The sequence below is a fragment of the Mustela nigripes genome, chromosome 7 (genome assembly GCF_022355385.1).
Source record: "Mustela nigripes isolate SB6536 chromosome 7, MUSNIG.SB6536, whole genome shotgun sequence".
Taxonomy (NCBI): Eukaryota; Metazoa; Chordata; class Mammalia; order Carnivora; family Mustelidae; genus Mustela; species Mustela nigripes.
Window position 1 is genome coordinate 29,330,682 of NC_081563.1, and position 23,379 is coordinate 29,354,060.

Consider the following 23,379-nt stretch of genomic DNA (forward strand, 5'->3'; position numbering starts at 1 on the left):
GGTCAGGAACATGGCAGGGATGTCCATTATCACCACTGCTGATCAACACAGTACTGGAAGTCCTAGCCTCAGCAATCAGACAACAAAAAGAAAGAAAAGTCATCTGAATAGGCAAAGAAAAAGTCAAACGCTCACTCTGCAGATGATAGGATACTCTGTGTGAACAACCCAAAAGACTCCACCCCAAAACTGCTAGAACACACAAGAATTCAGTAAAGAGTCAGGGTATAAAATCAATGCACAAAAATCAGTTGCATTTCTATACACCAACAATGAGAATAAAGAGAAATTAAGGATTAAATCCCATTTACAATTGCCCCCCAAACCATAAGATACCAAAGAATAAGTCTAACCAAAGGGGCAAAGGATCTGTACTCAGAAAACTATAGAAAACTCATGAAACATATTGAGGAGGACACAAAGAAATGAAAAAATGTTCATGCTCATGGATTGGAGAAACCAATATTGTGAAAATGTCTTATGCCACCTAGAGCAATCTACACATTCAATGCAGTCCCTCTCAAAATACCATCCACTTTTGCACAGAAATGGAACAAATAATCCTAAAATTTTTATGAAACCAGGAAAGACCCAGAATACCCAGAGGAATATTGAAAAAGAAAACCAAAGCTGGTAGCATCACAATTCCAGACTTCAAGCTCTATGACAAAGCTGTAATCATCAAGACAGTATGGTACAGGCACAAAAACAGACACATAGATCAATGGAACAGAATAGAGAACCCAGAAAGGAACCCTCAACTCTATGGTCAAAAAATCTTCAACAAAGCAAGAAAGAATGCCCATTGGAAGAACAGTCTCTTCAACAAATGGTGTTGGAAGAATTGGACAGCCACATGCAAAAGAATGAAACTGGACCATTTCCTTACACCACACACAAAAAATGGACCCAAAATGGATAAAAACACTTCAATGTGAGACAGGAATCAATCAAAATCCTTGAGGAGAACACAGGCAGCAACCTCTTCAACCTTGGCTGTAGCAACTTCTTCTTAGACACATCACCTAAGGCAAGGGAAGCAAGACCAAAAATGAACTACTGGGACTTCATCAAGATCAAAAGCTTTTGCACAGCAAAGGAAACAGTCAACAAAACCAAAGACAACCGACAGAATGGGAGAAGATGTTTGTAAATAACATATCAGATAAAGGGCTAGTATGCAAAATTTGTAAAATCTATAAAGAACTTATCAAATATAACATCCAAAAAATAATCCAATCGAGAAATGAGCAGAAGACATGAACAGACATTTCTGCAAAGAAGACATTCAAATGGCCAACAGATACGTGTAAAAGTGCTCAGCATCACTCAGCATCAAGGAAATACAAATCAAAACCACAGTGAGATACCATGTCACAACAGTCAGAATGGCTAAATTAACAAGCTAGGAAACAACAGATGTTGGTGAGTAAGTAGAGAAAGGGGAACCCTTCCCTACAGTCTTGGTGGGAATGCAAGCTGGTGCAGCCACTCTGGAAAACAGTGTGAAGTTTCCTCAAAAAGTTGGAAATAGAGCTACCCTACAACCCAGCAATTGCACTAAGGATTTACCCCAAAGATACAAAGGTAGTGATCTGAAGGGGTACCTGCACCCCAATGTTTATAGCAGTGATGTCCACAATAGCCAAACTATGGGAAGAGCCTAGATATCCATCTACAGATGAATGGATAGAGAAGATGTGTACATATACACAATGGAATATGATGCAGCCAGCAAAAAAAAAAAAAAAAAGTCGAAATCTTATCATTTGGAATAACATGGATGGAACGAGGGTATTATGCTAAGCAAAATAAGTCAATCAGAGAAAGATAATTATTGTATGATCTCAATGATATGAGGAACTTGAGAAACAAGACAGGATTATAGGGGAAGAGAGGAAAAAAATGAAACAAGAAGAAACCAGAGAGGGAGACAAACCATAAGAGACTCTTAATCTCAGTAAACAAACTGAGGGTTGCTGGAGTCGGAGAGGGTGGAAGGGATGGGGACGCAGGGAGATGGACATTAGGGAGGGTATGTGTTATAGTGAGTGCTGGGTATTGTGTAAGACTGATGAATCACAGACCTGTACCCCTGCAACAAATAATACATATGTTAATTTAAAAAAAAGAAAAAGAAAAAAAGCATGTTTCCCCCAGAGACAGTTCTCTGTAACAAACTAGGGCAATGAAATGTGTACCCATATAAAAACTAAAAAGCAATGTATGGATACAACAAATACTTGCCTAACAATTCGCTTAGAGCACCAGGAAACAGGTGATCTGGATTCAGAACTCCAGTGCACAAGCCATTATCTCACAATCTGTATGCCTTCATAGAACAGCTGTGCAGATTAAGTGACAATCTATATAAAATGCCCTCCATGGTTTATGGTACATAATATGCACTCAGTGTTCAGCTACTGTCAATAATTACTACTCAGGAACAGGATAAACAGAACCTTAGGGAGACTCTCTTCCCTTCCTGGTTCAGGTTTGGAATAAATGTTGCAAAGAAGTTCATAGCATTCAGTTCTCCTTATTACAACCTCAAAACAGCCTAAAAAAGCTTGATATCCCACATATGTACAGAATCTATGATTGACAATATTCTATGCATCCTTTTGTTTCTTGATTCTAGCTTTTGTCTGATAAGAGAATCTTTTCTTGTGCATTTGTGTGGAGCAGAGCAGCTTTGCAACCAAGGAATGGGGTGAAGATTAGAAGGATCATTCCTATTAAATATCTGTCAAATATTCTATTTGAGCACTTTTAAAAAAAATCAAGAGCATGGTAAAATAAGAAGGTAGGATGATGCCTCTGATATGGCATAGGGTTTTCCAAAATGAAATTGGCAAGAATATGCAGTCATTGCAAGAGAAATGCTACTTGAATGGATTGCTCTAAGCAAAGGAATGAATTCCCAATCCTTATCTTCCACAAATACTCTTCCCCAAAACTAGATGAGAAAATCACTCTTTCCACTTTGCCAAAAAACAAACTAGCAAACCAACAAAAAGCCCACAATACACCTCTGACATCTTCCTCTTGCAAACTGTGCTAGATATAAATTCTTTTGAATACCAAACATAGAGACTGTAAGATATATTGGTTCAAGGAAGCCTCCTTTAACACCTGTTTAAAGCATTCCAGCCCCTCTAAATCCCTTTGTATTTATTTCCCTTAAGGATCAAATTGGCCTGTCTGGGGATATTCTGAATTCAGAGCAACCAAAAGAATATTGGTTAGTTATATGGATTCCTTTAAATGTAACTGGACTATTTTATAAAAATCAAATCTATTAAGATACATTGGATAAGAAATGTTAAGTGATTTCTTTCAGATTCAGAGGTCTTTATACAATAAGATAGTTAGAACCTATTTTACCAAATCATGTCATGAGATCTTTATTCCTATCACAGTGAGTGCTCATTTCATTTTACAGCAACCAAGGAATATTTAAATTTACAATGAAACTTTTTATATTTAAACCTAAAAATGTTCAGGTGAGCAGAAAAGCTTAAGGACCACTAACTGGTAAATATCTTCATGTATGTATGTATGAGGACTACTTCACTAATAATGCAGTGTCCTACACCAGAAATAGCTGTCTGTATATTGTGCACAAGAGAAGCCTCTTCTTGAGAATATAATCTCTATTATCATTGAAGTGTACAGAACACTCCTTCTGGGGTCTTTTTTAGCTATGGAAAAATCAAGAGTGATGGTGGGTTGTACTGAAAAGAATGCTAAATTTGGAATTTCTAAAAAAAAATCTTACTAATTTTGAATAGATAATACATAGCTCAAAATTCAAATGCAGTTATTCAGTGAAGCCTCCTCAATTCCGTCCTTTGCCGCACAGTCCTCCCCTACTCCTCCTCCTCATAACAGACATCTAATTTGTTAGGGGTGTGTATGTGTCCTCTTTCAGAGATATTTTAAACATATACAGAGAATATATTCATTTTTTCCCTCCACTTGTACATAAATGATGGCATGCAGTAAGTTACCCTCCTCATTTTTGTTTCTCTTGTGTCCCAGTCTATCTTGAGAGGTCACAAGCAAGAGCCTGATCTGACATGTATGGTTGGGGTTTGATTGGGCCTGTTAAGTTTTCTGTTCCTCAAGCTTTTCATTGATAAGAACTCAGGTTACTGCAGAGATTCAGTGAATGGCCATATACAGAAACTACTTAGAATGATGCCCAGTGTAGAGTAAATGCTGTATTAGCTGCTACTAGACTGCTATTGTTACTATCTATCATCAGCTTTAGGATACATTCCCAGACACTGAATTACTAGGTCAAAAAGGAAATCCACGTCAAATTTTGACAGATGTTGTCAAAACAGTCTTCATCGAGGTTCCGCAAATTTACATTCCCAACAGTGATGTGTGAATTGAATGTCTACTTTCCCACACACATGCCAAGGAAGTATTTAAATTTTTTGAGTCTGATGAGTGAAACCATTACTACAGTGTAGTTTTAAGTTATATTTCTTTTTAGTGAGGAGGGTAACATATTGTGTACTCTGGATTTCTTTTGGCACGAATTATCTGTTGAGTTCCTTTGCCCTTTTTATTTGAAACCTGGAATGTTAATTCATCTTAATGTACTTGTAGCTCTGTGTACTGTGTCATACTAAAAAAGGCTTTCCCTATCCAGATCATAATTTAAAATATTTATCCCATAGTTTATAATATGCTTTGATTTTTTTCCATTTAAATCTTTCATTCAGTTGGAAATCATTGTGGTGTAAGTTTTGAGCTATAAATCTAAATGTATTTTAAGCTTGTTGCCCACTTGTCCCAAATTATTTTACTGAATATTTTCTGAAATGATATGAGATGCCTATTTATCATATACTCAATTATCATAATTATCATATTGCTTCTTCTATTTCTGGACTTGCTATTCTTTATCTGTCAATGCATACCCTTGTAATATTGTGTTACTTTATGTTTCAGTATCTGATGGATCTAATTTGTACTCATTAGTCTTTTTCAGGTACTCCCTAGCTACTCATGTTTGTTATTTTCTCCCATGAACTTCAAAATCAATATGTTAATGTAAAAAAAAAAAATGTTTTTCCTCTTAGAGTTTTTTACGGATTGCTGTAAGAAATTCAAAGGTTCATTTGAAGAAAACCAAAATCTTTTTTTTTTTTTTAAAGAGAGAGAGAGAGCCAGGTGGGGGAGGGCAGAGGGAGAAGCAGACTCCCTGCAGAGCAGAGATCATGACCTGAGCCCAAGGCAGACACTTAACTGACTGAGCCATCCAGGTGACAGAAAACTGAAATCTTCATGATGTTTTCTTCTTATCCAAAAATGTAATGCCTTTCCATTCATTTCAATCTTCTTTCATGTTTCTTGGAAGCATATTAAAGTTGTATTTGGGGCGCCTGGGTGGCTCAGTGGTTTAAGCCGCTGCCTTCGGCTCAGGTCACGATCTCAGGGTCCTGGGATCAAGTCCCATATCGGGCTCTCTGCTCAGCAAGGAGCCTGCTTCCGTCTCTCTCTCTCTGCCTGCCTCTCTCTCCATCTACTTGTCATCTCTCTCTGTCAAATAAATAAATAAAATCTTTAAAAAAAAAAAAAAAAAAAAAAAAAAAGTTGTATTTGCTTGTTTTCTTTTTTTTTATCATTATTAAGGTTTTATTTATTTATTTATTTATTTGAGAGAGAGAGTGCATAAGTGGGAAAAAGAGAAAAAGAGAATCTCAAGATCTTAAGCAGAGTGTGCACTGAGTGCAGAGCCTAAATCTGGGCTCAGTCCCAGGACCCTGAGATAATGACCTGAGCCAAAATCAACAGTCAGCTGCTTAACCAACTGAGCCACTCAAATGCCCCTGCTTGCTTCTTACTAAGTTTTTTCCTTGATATCTTAACTTCTTTCTGTCACTCACGGATGAGGTCTTTTATCTTGTTAGATCTCCATATTGCTGTCTGTATTCAGGAAAATTATTTCTATCTTTAATATCCAACTACCTTATTGATTTTTTTGTTGTAGTAAGTTTTCAGTCGATTCTCTTGGGTTTCTAAAAATAGAGTCATATTATAATAATGATTTTACCTACTTTTAAATGTTGATATCCCCAGGGCACCTGGGTGGCTTGGTGGGTTAAGTAGCTGCCTTCAGTTCGGGTCATGATCCCAGGGTCTTGGGATCCCAGGGTCCTCATGTCCAGCTCCCTGCTCAGCGGGGAGTCTGCTTTTCCCTAGCCCTCTGCCCTTCCATCTGCTTGTGCTTTTCTCTCTCTTTCTCTCTCTCTGTCAAATAAATTAAACCTATAAAAAGAGAGAAAGAAAGAAAAAAGTTTACCAAAAAAAAGAATAAAAATTGATAACCCTATCAAATCAAAGAATGTTTTTCTCTATTTTATTACCTAATACTTCTCAAAGCAATGTTAGGTAATAGTGAGGATAGGCCTTCTTTTTTTCCCCCCTTTTTAAAAGATTTTATTTATTTATTTATTTATTTATTTGTCAGGGAGAGAGAGAGAGAGCAAGCACACAAGCAGGCAGAGGCAGAGAGAGAAGCAGGCCCCCTGCAGAACAAGGAGACAGATGCGGAACTTGATGGCAGGACTCTGGGATCAGGACCTGAGCTGAAAGCAGCAGCTTAACCCACAGAGCCACCCAGACATCCCGGATAGGCATTCTTCTTATCTTAGATAAGACTTTAGCATAAATGCTTGTGGTGTTTCCTTACTAGGAATCATGCTGGTTTGGGGGTTGAGATAGGTAAATTTTAATCACATTCAGGAATTTGATCTATTTTTATTTTTAATACTATTTACATTAAAACATGTTGAATTTTTCAAATGTTTACTTAGCATTTATTAAGATGATCATTTATTTTCACTTTTTTGATTTATTAACATAATCACGTATTCATAGATAAATGAATATTGAACCATCCTTAAAACTCTAGTATAAACTTTCATCTGTGATTATTCTAGTTTTCTTATTTGGGGCAATACTTACTGAGTTTTATTGTCAATACTATGTTTGCTTAATTTAAAAGATTTTAGAAATTCTTTCCTTCTGTTCTAGAACAATATAAGTTATTCTGAAACTATACTTTAAAAAGTCTGATAATATTTTCTAGTAGAACCATCTGATAACTTTGAACAGTAACTCTTCAACAATGCCACTTTTTTATTAAGCCAGTTTTTGCAGATTTTCCTAGAAAATTATCCATTTTAAGTGGGTTTTTTTTCTAGATTTGAGCAAAATAGCCATTTATTTTACTTCCTTAATGACTATTCATGTACTCATGTATTTAAGACTTTAACTTTCCTTCTGAGTACTACCTATGCTGAATCCCATAGGCAGTTTGTACAACGTTTTCATTCACATGTGTTAAACTTTCTTCAATTTCAATTTCCTCCCTGAGTCAGAAATTGTTTGAATGATTTAAAGAGGTGGGCTTTGTTTTTTGTTTTTGTTTTTTTTAAATATTTTATTTATTCATTTGACAAAGATCACAAGTAGGCAGAGAGGCAGGCAGAGAGAGAGCAGAGAGCCTGATGTAGGGCTGGATCCCAGGACCCTGGGATCATGACCTGAGCCGAAGGCAGAGGCTTTAAACCACTGAGCCACCCAGGTGCCCCATAAATAAATAAAATCTTTTTTAAAAAAGTGAAAAAGGTAAAATTATTTTTAATACTATATTTTAACCCATTGTATCAACATGTAATCAATATTCAGAATTTCTTAAGTAACATCTTTTTTGTGTGTGCTATCTTTGAAATCAGGCATGTTTTATACCTACAGCACATTTTATTGTGGACTAGCAATGTTTCAAGTGCTTGACAGCCATAGTGGGTAGTACCTGGTGTTTTGGATGGCATAGGTCAGAACTTATTTTCTGTGTACTTGGCCTATCATGAACTGAGGAGGTGAAAATACCATTAATATATTTCTGTGTTTTTCTTGTTAAATCTCCTATAGTTTTTGGTCTATAAATAAATGTTGGGGCTTTGACTCTGGTCATGATCTCGGAGTACTAGGATTGAGCCCCACATGGGGGGGGGGGTCTCTGCTCAGCAGGGAGCCTGCTTCCCCCTCTCTGCCTGCCTCTCTGCCAATTTGTGATATCTCTCTCTCTGTTAAGTAAAATAAAATCTTTTTTTTTTTTTTAAAGATTTTTATTTATTTATTTGACAGAGAGAAATCACAAGTAGTCGGAGAAGCAGGCAGAGAGAGAGAGGGAAGCAGGCTCCCTGCTCAGCAGAGAGCCCGATGCGGGACTGGATCCCAGGACCCTGGGATCATGACCTGAGCCGAAGGCAGCGGCCTCACCCACTGAGCCACCCAGGCGCCCCAAGTAAAATAAAATCTTAAAAAAATATAAATAGGGGTGCCTGGGTGGCTCGGTGGGTTAAAACCTCTGCCTTCAGCTCAGGTCATGATCCCAGGATCCTGGGATCGAGCCCCGCATCGGGCTCTCTGCTGAGCAGGGAGCCTGCTTCCTCCCCTCTCTCTCTGCCTGCTTCTCTGCCTACTTGTGATCTCTGTCAAATGAATAAATAAAATCTTAAAAATAATAATAATAAATAAATGTCGATGCTCTGTAATTTGGTGAAAAAATATTTGTAATTATTATATTTTCATTGTGGGCTATATTCTTTAGCATTAAAATAAGCCTGCCTTTGTCTCTTTGTGTCTTTTGCCTGGCATTTAATTTTGTGTGATATTATATTTATGAGTAATGTTTTATCTTTGTTTTCATTTACCTGATATATCTTTGCCTGTTTTCTAACTTTTCAAACACTGAATCACTTATGCCCGTGTCTCATACATAGCTTAGAACTGGATTTTTCTTTACCAGTCTGAGAATCTTTTTACTAGTTGAGTTTAGCCCATTTACATTTATATGACAGATATATTTGAACTTAGTTCTGTCTTATTATTTTAGGATAGGTTTTCCATTTTTATGACTTTCAAAATTTATAAGGTCTCTTGGCTTTGTTTTTGTATTCTGGTATATAGAAATTTTGTTTTGTTCCAGTGTTCCCCTTTGTAACTATGCAGAACTGCCTCCACCTTCCATTTTCCTAGAATTACAAAGAAAAGTCATTGGAAATCTGGAAATAAAGCAAAGATGGCTTCACAGCTTTTGGGTCTCAGTCTAAAGTATTGTCTAACTAAGGGTCATCTGACTTTCTGGAGCAGTGATTCGCAAATGCTATATCCAACTAGCAGCATCTGCGCCAACATCACATAAACAATTAGAAATGCAAGTTCCCAACCCCTAGTCTGGAGCAGCAAAATCAGGAACTCTATGGACGGTGCGCAGCCAAGTGTTTGAGTGACACCTGAAGATCATTCTGATGCATGGGTCCTGTTTCTCCGACAAGAGCAATTCTGCCCCATAGAGAACATTTGGAAATGTCTGGAGACATTTTTATTTGTTACAACTTAAGGGAGAAGAGGAAGTGCTCCTGGCATCTAGTGGTATCGCCTGCAACGAACAGGAAAGCCCTCCCCCCTCCCCCCCAAATCATCTGCAAACGAATGTCAGTCAAGCAGGGCTTGAGAAACTCTCTTCTAGGGGAACAGAACTTTGTTTGCTATGCTATTTATTACGGATTAGGACCCAGACACCAACCTGTAGAAAACGTGACGAGAATGATTTTTATCTGATAGAGATTCAACTTATTTCTGTGCAATAGAGAAGATAATCTAAATCTTAGGGTTGGATTGTCCAGCAAGATAGTACCTTAGTTCTCTATTATTGTGTAACACGATACCCTAAAACTTAGTGGCTTAAAACAACACTAAGCATTTATTATTATTTTTTTGAGATTTTTATTTATGTATTTGACAGACAGAGATCACAAGTAGGCAAAGAGGTAGGCAGAGAGGTAGGCAGAGAGAGGAGGAAGCAGGCTCCCCACTGAATAAAGAGCCCAATGCAGGGCTCGATCCCAGGACCCTGAGATCATGACCTGAGCCGAAGGCAGAGGCTTTTTAACCCACTGAGCCACCCAGGAACCCCTAAGCATTTATTATTATCATGGATTCTGTGATTTAGGAATTCATTAAGTGACTTTGATATGTGGAGAAACAATTTTCAGATGCTCTGTAACAATGTGGCTTGTTTGTTTTCCGGTGAGAGGTCTTCTGACATTAACTATCCTATTTCCCCCTCCTCTACTATGCCCCTGGGGTTTTTGTTTTGCCTTAACTGTTAATTTTGAGCTTTTATCCAAAATTTGTGCAAAGTTCGGTTAGGAAAGGAGCCAGGATAATGTCCAGGCCAGGTGAAATTTGTCATGATCCTGGGATTCGCATGTAAATTCAATTAGCAAAGGCTAATTGGCAGAGATTGGCAATTGTGGATCCCCCCTACTCCCCTACCACAAGACTGTAGCATTCTGCTATGGTAGAGACAGATGGTTTTCTTGCAAATATTCCATGTCTGTGTGCTCTGCTTCTTAGAACAAACCAGGTTCTACTATTTCCTACCACTGGCGGTTGGTGCATTCCTTCTACTGTAAACAAAGGATGAGGCTAGTACTTCTGAATGTGCCTCTTTGTGTTGACAGGGGTTTTTGTAGTGGTCTTTGTAATCTCTCTACTACAGCATCTTCTCTCCAGGCTCTCCTGTAAACCTCTGATCAATCTCTCATGTTGTGGGCCCATCTTTCCCGTTGGGCCCAGGATTTCAGATCCCTCCTTAGTTGCTCTGCAAGTGGAATTTGTTTCTTGTTTTTATTCTTGTTGTTGTTTTAAAGATTTCCAGTAGATTAGAAGTAATGATTTCTTTTTCTCTAAATTTTTTTTAGTTTTTTTTTTTTGACAGGGAGAGCCAAAGAGCAGAAGTGGGGAAAATGGCAGAGGAAGAGGGAGAAGCAGGCTCCCCACTGAGCAGGGGGCCCGATGCGGAGGCTCCATCCCAGGACCCTGGGGTCATAACCTGGGCGAAGGCAGACGCATAACTGACTGAACCACCCAGGCGCCCCTTCCCTACTTTTTTTTTTTAAACTACAAAACGTCAGAAAAGCTGAAGATAGTACAATGAATATCCAGACCATTTACATAGATTTAACTGTAGTTAACATCTTGCCACATTCGCTCTCTCTACGCAAAAATTTTAAAGTAAATACAGACATACTTCAACCCTAAGTATGTTAGCAGGCATTTCCCCAAAATGAAAATGTTCTCCTATGTAATCATAAAGTCATTATCACTCTGAAGTGAATAAACTTTCAGTAAGTTATTTAACATATACACTTTGTCCCCTCAGAGGAGAATATGATCTAAGAGCCCCCTAAAACTGCAGATAGTACTGAAACCTATAGGTGTTACATTTTCTCCTCTACATATGTACCTATGATAAAGCTTTATTTTGTTTTATTTTATTTTTTTGTGTGATAGACTGTGTGCACAAGCAGGGGGAGCAGCAGGCAGAGGGAGAGACAGGCAGGAGAAGCAGCCTCCCCACTAAGCCAAGGAGCCTGATGTGGAAGTCGATTCCAAGACCCTGGGATCATGACCCGAGCTGAAGGAAGGCGCTTAACCAACTGAGCCACCCAGGCATTCCTCTGATAAAGTTTAATATATAAATTAGGCATAGTAAGAGCTTAACAACAATACCTAATAACAAAATGGAGCATAACAAAATCACTGTAATGAAAATATGTGAATGTGTTCGCTCTCAAAATATCTTATTGGGCTGTACTCACCCTTCGTCCTCTGTCACATGACAATCTGCCTCCATGATGGTAAGAGGAAGTGAGGTGAGGCCTGCGTTGTGAGGCTAAGTGTTGCCGCGTCTGACGTCCAATGCCCAACGTCTGACATTGCATTAGGCCACTATTGACCTCTGAATGGGTCAGAAGGAGAAGCACCTGCTTCCAACAGTGTTGCCTACGGGTGACTGGAACTGTGGAAATCAGAGCTGCAGAGAAGGGGGATTGCTGACGTCCGTATTTAAATTTCCCTAATTGCTGCCCCCAAAGTGTCTGCTTTATTTATTTTTTGATCCAAAATCCCATCAAGGTTTACAACATATTATGTGGCTGTTGTGTTTCATTTGGTTAATGCGTTTCATGTGATCCAGAACTGCTCCATCCCTCTTTCTTTTTTAATTACATTTTATTTTTGAAGTTTCAGGCCAGCTGCCTTAAAGAATGCAACCAAACAATGCTTTCCTTATGCTATTTTGTATAAGCTGCAAGTCACTTCGTTTCTGAATAGATGTGAGTTCCAGTGTGCCTGTTACTCACATTTTAAAAAGAAAATAGATACTTTTATTTGAGTATGCTCTAGACTTCAGGATGCAAGTTTTTTTTTTTTTTAAGATTTTATTTATTTATTTGACAGACAGAGATCACAAGTAGGCAGAGAGGCAGAGAGAGAGAGAGAGAAAGAGGAGGAAGCAAGCTCCCTCCTGAGCAGAGAGCCTGATGCGGGGCTCGATTCCAGGACCCTGAGATCATGACCTGAGCTGAAGGCAGAGACTTAACCCACTGAGCCACCCAGATGCCCCTAAATTTTTTTTTTAAGATTTTATTTATTTATTTGCCAGAGAGAGAGAGCGAGCACAGGCAGGCCGAGTGGCAGCAGAGGCAGAGGGAGAAGCAGGCTCCCCGCCGAGCAAGGAGCCCAATGTGGGACTCTATCCCAGGATGCTGCGATCATGACCTGAGCTGAAGGCAGCTGCTTAACCAACTGAGCCACCCAGGCGTCCCCAGGATGCAAGTTTTGGATGCAACTTGGAGGGAGCGATTTCCTGATAATCTTTAAATCCCAAGTAATTTCCTACCATTTCCACCCTCAGCTGGTGTAAAATAGATTCTGGTTATCAAATGAATGGTCTACTTTTTATATTTAAAGTTAATTGTTTTCCTCTGTTTTTTTTTTTTTTTTTTTAATTTTATTTACTTATTTGACAGAGATCACAAGTAGGCAGAGAGGCAGGTAGAGAGGCAGAGGAGGAAGCAGGCTCTCTGCTGAACAGAGAGCTGATGCAGGGCTTGATCCCAGGACCCTGGGATCATGAACAGAGCTGAAGGCAGAGGCTTAACCCACTGAGCCACCCAGGAACCCTTTGTTTGCATCTTTTAAACTAAATTCCTTCAAGAGCCAACAACCTCTTAAGCCTAGCTATGGGTTAACCTATATTCCTCTATACTCATTTACATTTTACCCATTTTGTTTCTTAACCTTGCCTACCTGTTTTTCAAACAGAGAGAGAACAACCAATGTTAAGAAACAGACCAGAATTAACCCTACACACACATAGTGCCAGGAATAAGAAAAAGCCCTTTAAATATTTTTCCATTTATACTTCTCCATTTAAATAATTCTTTTTTGATACAGAATTTAGTCAAATGTTGGGTTTGGAGCCTCCAAAGTACACAGTCATGTAAACACATAGTCTGGGATCTTGTTGACAATTTTAGAAAAGAACCCTGCTTAACTGCAAAGTAATGTCAACTTACTTATAAAGTCTTTATAAAGTATTTTTACATGGACTATTCGACCTGATCTTTCCAACAGCTCTGTGAAGTAGTTGAGGAAGGTGGTGAAATCTCTTGTTGTCAAAGGAGGAAATTGAGCCTCCAACAGATGTACACGACTTGCCCAGGGTTTCACAACTATAACTGGCAGAGACGGGATTTATTTTTTTAATTTTTTTTTCAGAGACAGGATTTATTTATTTATTTATTTATTTATTTAAAATATTTTATTTATTTATTTGGCAGAGAGAGATCACAAGTAGGTAGAGAGGCAGGCAGAGAGAGAGAGAGGGAAGCAGGCTCCCTGCTGAGCAGAGAGCCCGATGTGGGACTCGATCCCAGGACCCTGAGATCATGACCTGAGCCAAAGGCAGCGGCTCAATCCACTTAGGCACCCAGGCACCCCCAGAGACAGGATTTAAATCTGATTGCGAATTATATGCCAGCGGCATGTTGCAATATCTCTCTTCACCGAATTTACCTCCTTAATCAAAAATCAGTGTGTTTGTTTTAGGAATGCTAAGGTTTCTACCACCAACAACAGTTGGGTGCTCCCTTACATAGGAGTCCTGCCTTCACTGTTACACAGCAAGCCCTTTGGACCTTTGGAAAGACTCCATTACCCTGGACATCTGGGGATATTATTGCATCAGGAGGCCACCACTAACCTAAAGTGTTCAACAACAACTAGGTCCACCCTCTGATTAGGCAGATCTTAAAAAAAAAAAAAAAAAAAAAAAAAAGCATCAGTCCAATTTGTACATTCTTCAAGGTAGTCCCAGTTGCAGCGTCTAACATACTCTCTCCTGGTATCTAATGACAGTCACTGTAAAGAATCTGGTTTCGCTTTTGCCTTTCACCTAAAAGGTATTAATGATCATTAAAGCTACAAAAGGGAGGTCTGGAGGGACCAGACGTCATAGTTCTTTTCCCTTCACTGTGGGTTTGCCGAATTTACTTATCTTACTGATAATGGGAAACTGACAGATCAGAAACCTTAGAGTCACCACTGATTGTGAGTAAATAACGTAACCAACATTACAAAGAAGCTTCATTGTGGACACAGATTCTTCTTTAGCAAATTCGTAACAGCAGTGTGTGTGTGTACCTGTGTGTGTATACACGTCTGCACACAAATATACGTTTGTTTCATTTTCTTTGTTGTTCATATTTATTTCTTTTTTAGTTGAAGTACATTTAGCATCTTTGTCACAGGAAGGCTGACAATATAAAACTCTTCTTATATATGAAAACTCAAAACTAACCCAAACTAAGTGACGAGTGTAATAATCGCTTTGAGAGGAAAAAGAACAATCCAAGTTTTCTTCCTGAATTTTCTTAAAATTAAAAAAAAAAACAAAACAAGAATGTTTCATGTACTTCAATTGCCATTTTCTGTTTGTATTTCATTGCATTTGTGACTAGGAATAGATAATATATACACACAGAGCCAACACTTGGGGATGGCTGCTTGCTTTCTGAGGTGCTTTGCAAACGGTGAGTTCTCTTATTACGCAGCTTATTCAAAGCTCCCTCAATTAATAACTTCATTTAATTTGCAATATTTCTGCAAATCGATTTCTCAATCTGTTTGGCACAATTAAGTCTGTCCTAGCAAATCCAGAAGTGTACTTTAAGGCACCATCTCTCCAGAGGGTAGAAATCAAATGTTGCTTGTCTTTGTGCATCTACCACAGGACCTGCCCCAAGCAGGTGGTCAAGTGTTGGGTGAGTAGAACTGTCCTCAATTTTATATAATGGAAAAAAAGAAGAAAGGTATTTCTTTACTGAAGTGACTGCGCCAAACAGAAATAAATTCAGCCTTACATGGTAGACACATCTGAACTCCCAATGAACCCCAGTGCACTTCTGTGGATACAATTTCTCACTGGCCACATGGCAGCAGGTCATTCCCCTTGTCCAGTGGCTCAATCTATTTTCCCTATTTGAACACTTTGAACTAAGTTCTTTGTCCTCTAATCATGTAAAAACCAGACCCATGCCTAGTTGTTTAGGTCAAAGGGAGACATTGAAAATACTGGTACTTTAAAAGCTGAAATGAAATAGTATTAATCCAAGGTGGTTCCTGATGATTTGATTTCTATGACTATTCTTTAATTATGGATGGAAATTTCTTAGGAAGAGGACAAAAGCTCTCTTTTATAACCCAAATTTTTCATTTTTAATAAAGTTCTTAAAACTGTTTTGAGTTTTTAAAGAATTGCTGGTTGTTTTTCATTTCACTAAGTGGTTTGCTTTTCTCCTAAATTTTATTACCCGAAAACTTAATTGATTTTGTAATCACTCTCCATATTTTTTTTTACTGGCAATCTTAACGGGAGTCTTAAGAAAGACGGCTAAACCTAGTCAGCTAAGACAAGTACACTTAATTTTCCCTCACAACAATTATAAATATCAGGAGAGTTTTCATGGCTTGTCATAGCTTCCTTATGATGCAGAACTAGTAAGACTTATGTGAATATAAATGTATGACTTGTTACACATTGTAATAGCCACTGTAGGATAAGAACAATGTAAACATCTCCTTGTGTTAGAAGAAACACCTCATTCCAGGATCTAAAGAGCTTTCTTGTCTCTCAAGAAAATAAGTCCTGGTCCCATCCCAAAAGCACAAAACAACAACAACAACAAAACCCCTCTAAATTGACTTCTCCTCCACCAGAAGTTTACAAAAATACTGAAATAATCTTCTCACAAAAAAGTAGAGTTTAGAGAACGTGTATCAAGTACATGCAGAAAGGCTTTCACTTCACTCATATATAAATGGGAAAGATACAGGAGACATCTACCAACTACATCACCCAGACCTGGTGACACCTGAACTAGGGCTTGGGAGGAGGAAATAAATAGTTCATATGGTAAATCCTCGGTCCCATAGTCCAATCAGGGAAACCCATGGAGTTATCAGGCAGTAAAAGTCCAAGATATCTTTTCAGATAAATTCCTGAGTTGGAGAATTCTTCAGACTTTCTCATCGTGCTCCTTCCAAATGCTGACATTATTGCCTCCAGTGTCCTCAGCCCGAAGTCAGCCATCCTGAAATATGAATCAGAATCTGTTGTATGGCTGGGTCACATTTAACCAAACAAGAATATTCTTAGATAGTGGCTTATTGGTTACATTTGAGGGAACATCTCAAATCATCAGTACTTTGTACTCTTAAGATTTAGAGGGAATGAAAAGACCATGTAGTCTATCTACCTGGCTAATGAAATCTTAAATCTTATGGAGTCCAACAAGGTCCTTCACATTAACGCCCCCTAAATAAGGTGCATCCCAAGACACTGGTCTATGAAACCCTTCTTGTTGAAGTTTCCCTCTTAGAAATCCACAGCATAAATCTGTATAAGGACACTGAGAAAATCTGTGAGGGAAAACAATATGGATCTGCATAGATATATAGAGAGATACATAGGGAGAGAGATACATAAACATATCAGACTGTTTACTCCAGGATTTCCTAGCCCTTCTACAATATTTGTTAGCTAGATTTAACTTAACAGAAGATAAGGGAAAACAAAGAAGCATTATAAGGAAAATAGACATGTTCTCACTGCCAAGAGAGCAATCATGACCTGACATTTGTCCCTGCCATCCAGTGCCTCAGTGATCATTGGTGAAATGATATGCATAGTCACAAAAAATGTTCAGACCCTCAAATTTTAAAATGAGTTTAAATCCTGGAACTCCACCAAAGGAAATACACAGATTACAAACATAGCTTTCTTTTCTGTCAGTTTCTCATTTTTACTCATAGGATCACGGACATTATCTGAGTCTACATAATAAATCTGTAGATCACTTCTCTGAATGCCAGTCATTTCCTTGCCTGGCAGAAAAAAGTTCTTAAATATGAAAACCCCTTTGTCTACGTATTCAACTCTGATGTAATTTCATCACATTTTTTCCTTTTTCCTCAACAAGGTAATTATCTTTTCATCTGTTACTGATTTGGATGAGGACACTGTATACCATATGCATTACATATACAAACATATTGTGTTCTTTAATTAGCACACATGAAATTAAATACTAGTAGTCAGTGAACCATCCCTATGATTTATGACATGAGAAAATTGAAAGGATAAGACAATACTTGAATATAAATACTCAATTTTCAAAGAATAAAATAAAATTAAAAAAATCCAGATCTTTGTCTCTATTTCCTTATAAAGACTGAAGATCAGGAAATCCTACTCATGTAAATGATTGTCCTACATTGAACAGGCCATGAATTTCTCCTAGTCCCGGAGCAAAGTTTAAGTACCCTGCAGTGCTAGGAGAATAGAAGTGAGCTCATAGCTGATTTCACTATTTATTAAGCAAAAGCAGGTACTCCCCTGAATTCAGAGGTGGTCTACAAGGTGAGCACCATCTTGAAAGCTCTAGGTAGGCATCCTATGACTCTGCCCATAGAATCTCTTGTTTTTCCTGAGATTTTAATTATAACTACATTGCTCATGGAAACAACCTCTATAGGCTGAGGCAGTAAGGAATGACTAGCACTATTTCAAAGAATCTTGCACAGCAGTTTCTCACTTTTTTGGGGGGGGGCATAGACCCCCTTAAGCATCTGCTCAATGCTGTGGACCCTTTTTCCAAAATGAGCATATATCCATAATTTCACATAAAATATAATACAGTTTCATGAATTCCTTAAGGCCCTTCTTGAGACTGCAAGTTAAGATCTCTTCCCCTAGAATATCTTCTTCTGTCATAGTATCAGGAACATTTTCTTATTCACCTTTATATTCCCAGTTTGAACTATGCCAGGCCAGTAGAAGAAATGGAAGGATAGGACTGAAATATTTGCCAAGATGATCAACGAAGAAATGTTAAGAAATAAAGTTGGCATTGCAAATCTATAGGGACAGAGAGTAAATTAGTGGTTTACTTAGGGTTGGGATGAGGTAGGGGAGATGAGCTGTGACTGCTAATGGGTATGTTCAGAGATGATGTAAATGTTCTTTTTCTTTTTTTGAACAATTTAATTTACTTACTTATTTTAGAGCGAGAGAGAGCACGAGGGGGTGGAGAGAGGAATAGAGGGAGAGGGACAAGCAGACTCCACAGTGAGCATGGAGCCTGATGTGGGGTATGATCCCACGACCCTGAGATCATGACCTGGGCTAAAATCAAGAGTCGGATGCTCAACCAACTGAACGATCCAGGCACCCCCAGAGGATGATATAAAAATTCTGTAATTAGATTGTAACGATGGTTGTATATCTCTGTGACTACTGAAAACCAATGAATCATATATACACTTTATTTATTTATTTTTTAAAAGATTTTATTTATTTATTTGACAGAAATAGAGAGAGCACAAGTAGGCAGAGTGGCAGGCAGAGGGAGAGGGAGACACAGGCTCCCCACTAAGTAGGGAGCCCGATGTGGGGCTCGATCCCAGAACCCTGGGATCATGACCTGAGCCAAAGGCAGCCGCTTAATCCACTGAGCCACCCAGGCACCTTATATATACAGTCTAAATGAGTATGTGGGTTTTTTTTTTTTTCAAGATTTTATTTATTTGACAGGCAGAGGGAGATCACAAGTAGGCAGAAAGGGAGGCACAGAGAGAGAGAGAGAGAGAGAGAGAGAGAGAGAGAGAAGCAGGCTCCCCACTGAGCAGGGATCTGGGATCATGACCTGAGCCAAAGCAGAGGCTTAACCCACTGAGGCACCCACCCAGGCGCCCCTAAATGAGTATGTTTTATAGTACATAAATGAGGTTTCAATTATGTTGTTTTCAAAAGTTGGTGTTAAAGAAAGGAAAAAGAAATGGCTCAGTAGGAACTTACAGTAAACTGCCTAAAACTGAAGATAAATTGTGGCCTCCTTATTAATTGTCTTCAATGAGGAAGGAACTAGAGGAATTTTGGTTAAAGGTCATTGGGGTTTTTCTCATGGTGGGAAACCAAGGAGACTGTGTGTTTAGGTGACTTACAGAATGGAATGTGGAGGACCACCCATAAGAATAAAGAGTACTGGCTTGATCCAGTAGGATCTTTGCCTAACCCAATAATTCTGTTTATGACAACGACTCCATAGAGAGGCGATGGCTGCCCTCCATGGCACTGCTTGAAAGGTTAGGAATACGACACCAATTTCCCCAAATCTTTTTTCTTAATATACTACGGACTGTTGACTAATAAATTTATCTACGTCTATCTTGAATCAATTTATATTTTCTGCTTATTCTAACAAATTCCATATGCTTGGAAGATGTGACTGTAATATTTATGTGGAGCCAGAGCCTGGCTTATAGAACCTTGAGGCGCTCATGTCTCTGCTTCTCACCACCCCCTTCTCCATGATGCTGTCAAAAGCCTTTTTTTTTTTTTAAATTTTTAATTGAGGGCAAGAGTTTCCAATGCTGCTTCTCTATCTGCAAATCTTTTGCTTCCATTACCCATCACTCTTCCTCCCCGATCCCGAGTTTGGCCCTGATTCTAGCTTGGAAAACTACACTGGTTGGTACAGGGCACTGGTCTCTTGGATACACGCAGTAAGTCATGGATCCCTGGGACATCATTTCAGTACCTAGAAATGGCAGCCTCACTAAGCCTTAGAATCCATCTGGTTCCATTTTAGACATGATGAAACTGTGCTGCAAAGAGAAGAAGTCATTTTCCTGGGATCACAAAACTAGCCAACAGCAAGATGGAAAGTGGTATGTGTTAATGCCTAACGATTCGGTTCACAAAACTGGCTGTCTCCTGGACTCACTATAATGCTCATCTCCGCCCCTCTCATTTTCTTTCTTGCGATATTACTTGTGGTTTGACCCAGCACTGACCTCACCGTCCTGTCTTGTCTCACCCGCATCTGCTTCATCCTGGTCAGGCTCGAACTCCGTGCCCCGGTCAACAACATCCACGCCAGCCTGCACTCTGGGCTTCTCGTTTTCCCACTTGGCAAAACCTTTGTCCTTTGCTGCTTTGTCATGGAATTTGGATTTCATTTTGGGGAAGGTGTGGGACCCTGAGTCCCCCCAGCCAGCCTCGGACCATATGGGTTCGGTCTGGGTGGCCTGGCTGGTGGTAGCCCGCTGGAGCCGCACGGAGATCTTGCGAGAAGAGCCTGTGACCAGTGTGATGGCTCTGCTGTCCAGGTCTCGGTGTCCAGCAGCGACGCCAGGGAACTCGAACACCTCATCCTGCACTAGAGGGGGGGAAGGCTGTTGTGATTATTTGACATCTGATCACTTTCGAGCAAACCATCAAAGCTGGGGCAAACAACAGGAGTCTGATGGTCAAGGCCCTAGGGGCACAGACCAGAGGCAGACCCAAATAGGCTGCAGGGAAGTTGCGTAGCAGTGAGACCCGAAAGCAGAGAGCAGCAAGTGGGCGTCAAGGCTGTAGCCATAGCTACCCTCCCGGAAGTAGGTCTGGATGTCGATAATGACACTGACCAGGTGCAGATCCAGAACCCAATGGAAGCCCAAATGCAAGAAGGCGAGCAGAAAGAAATCAAGGTAAAAAAGAAAGCAGAGGCTATTACCTGGGGGCAGCGAGGGACTTCCAGGCAGTGACCCATGACTACTACCCAAGGAGGGCGCCCGGGTCAGTCTCCTGCAGGCCAGAACCAGGAGGTCTTTGCACTGTTTGTGACAATTGGCTCCACAGTCTGAAAAATTCCACAGTATCACAGATGATTAGTGGGAACCATGGGCATCGGGTGCTGCCTGGGCTTCCCGGGTGCCACCTGAGCTGCCAGCTGTGGCCTCCCGTCTCCCTTCCTATGTTGACTCAGAGTCCGGCCAAGGCCTGCAGGGTGTGGCCAGGGGCTGGAAAAGGGCCAGTGGGGCTTGTTAGCCTTCTTGGCGTTTCTCTCACATTTCCTCGACTTCTTCCTCTGCACAATTCACTGAGGTGCTAGGGAGCAAACCAGCAGGGGACAGACCTACTGGGGAGTTGCCTTTGCTTCAAACAGAATGGAAATCCCATGGGATTGGGGTTCTCTCCCAGGCCCAGACAGATTCTCCACCAAGAGGCTCCCTGAGCCAGAATGAGGGAAAGAAACCCCAGCTTCCAGTGTCTCCCAGGACCAACAGCCACCTCTGATCAGTCATAGCGAGGTGTTCATTCAGTATTCACTTGCATTTTTTTTTTTTAATTCTTCTTCATTCCTCCAAATCTTTTCCAGAACAAGTGATTTTATCTCCTGCTTTCTTTCTTTGCCATAGAAACAGAAAACAAGGTGGGCTTATGCCCAGGGTCAGGTTCCAGATTTGACTATGGCTTTGAAACAGCAGCAGACTGTGAAAAAGTCCCATTAGATCGCTTTAGTTAACAAAGTAGACTATTAATTGCTATTTGGGGTAGAAAACTTTGGCTGCTTTGGAAAAGAGCAACACAATTAGTTCCCATAGAGGGTCCTACATTTCTCTTAGAATAACTGAACAGATAGGATCAATTTAAAGAGCATATTTCTTGCTCACTATCAAACAGGACCTTTCTAATTCTTTCTAATGCTTGCTTTCCCCCCAAATGGTCTTATTTCAAATGCTCTTGTAATGACATCATGGAAAGACCAAATTATAATGAAATGTTCAATCTATTTTAATTAGGTTTTTTATTCCATTGCCTTTAAGAGAAAATACTGTATATACAAAGATGATCCAAGGGCTTAATTGATTTTTGTCTTCATAAAAGTGTGTGTGTGTGTGTGTGTGTGTGTGTGTGTGTGTGTGTGTGTGGTGTATGTGTCTTTTTAGAGGATAAGGGTCAGAAACCAGAATAAAACTATGGCTAGGTGATAAGATACTGCAGTATCTTTGCAGCTTGCAAGTAAAAATCCAAGTTATACTCAGACAACGAATACCAGAAATTAAAGGGAAGGTTTTTGAGACTAATCTAGCTTCAGGGTACTCTGTTCATACAACACAAGGGCCAAATGCTGAAAAAGAGCTGGGGGGGGGGCAGGTACCATAAAGGAATAGTATTAATCTGAAGGCATTCTGTGATGAAGATGTTTCCTTTTGTAGCTATATCTTTCAAGAGCATTGTCAGATTCTTAAAACCACCAGTACAAATAATGTGCATTACCTGTCCAGCAATTTCATAAACACCAGTAATAAATGATGATCATATATGCATACATAGTAACAAAGTCCTGAGTGCTTATTGAGATGAATTTGTATTGCTTTATCAAGTATATATTTATACTTGATATACTTGATTGATATTTATATATCAAGTACATATTTATTTGTTTCTAAATTTCAATTAAATGGGGGAACTATATGAACAAATTCACTGAAAGGGACAAAAATAAGTTTTAAGGCTTCCTTCTTTTCTCATCATCATCTGTGATTTGGTGGAGATAGGAAAAGCTACCTATGAGAGCAGATAGAAAGGCATACATATTATGGGAATGAGTGTCTGCTTATTCCCATGAAGGACAAAGTTCTTTTATAAGGTATTTTGGTTAGGCCTGTCCCACTCCAGAACCCCCACCCTAAATCTGTGCTGAGGATTCATAAGTTATCCTAGAGATGGGGCCACATGTGTGTGGGTTGATAAGGGTGGTTTGCTTGCTCTTGCAACAAATTATAAAATTCCAATTGGGACTCTCCAAAATTCCAGGTTATTGGATTTTCCTTCCTAGATGTGTTATCTCTTCAGTTGCCCGTGGCCCAAAGAACAGGGTTCTCTATGATGCCAAGAGTTTTTGTGGTTTCATCAGACAGATTTGATTCCTGCCCCAAATGTCACATTTTAAAATTTTACAAAATAACATTGATTTACCTTTGCATTTGTATCCTTGCTTGATTATGCCCCAAAGCTGTAACAAGAGACAAAAGAATGTCAGAGAACCTGAATTAAAATCTGGAAACAAACAAACAAACAAACAAACAACCGCCCCCCCAATCCCCCCC

The 23,379-nt window shown here is 39.4% G+C and overlaps 1 protein-coding gene across 6 annotated transcripts in view; it reads right to left on the reverse strand.

Moving 5' to 3' along the window:
• Positions 1-13,725: 13,725 nt before the first annotated feature.
• The window catches only part of RASGRP3 (RAS guanyl releasing protein 3), a 108,161-nt gene continuing 98,507 nt past the window's right edge, over positions 13,726-23,379 (reverse strand). For 3 of the 6 annotated variants that reach the window (XM_059405438.1, XM_059405441.1, XM_059405437.1), the window contains 4 exons: positions 23,249-23,285; positions 21,000-21,125; positions 20,296-20,660; positions 13,727-16,532 (listed from right to left, as the gene is read on the reverse strand). In XM_059405438.1, the coding sequence (XP_059261421.1) occupies positions 16,524-16,532; positions 20,296-20,660; positions 21,000-21,125; positions 23,249-23,285 (537 nt within the window). In that variant the 3' untranslated portion in view covers positions 13,727-16,523. Of the gene's footprint in view, positions 16,533-20,295; positions 20,661-20,999; positions 21,126-23,248; positions 23,286-23,379 lie in introns of all 6 variants that reach the window. The other 3 variants (XM_059405439.1, XM_059405442.1, XM_059405440.1) reach the window with 2 other exon arrangements.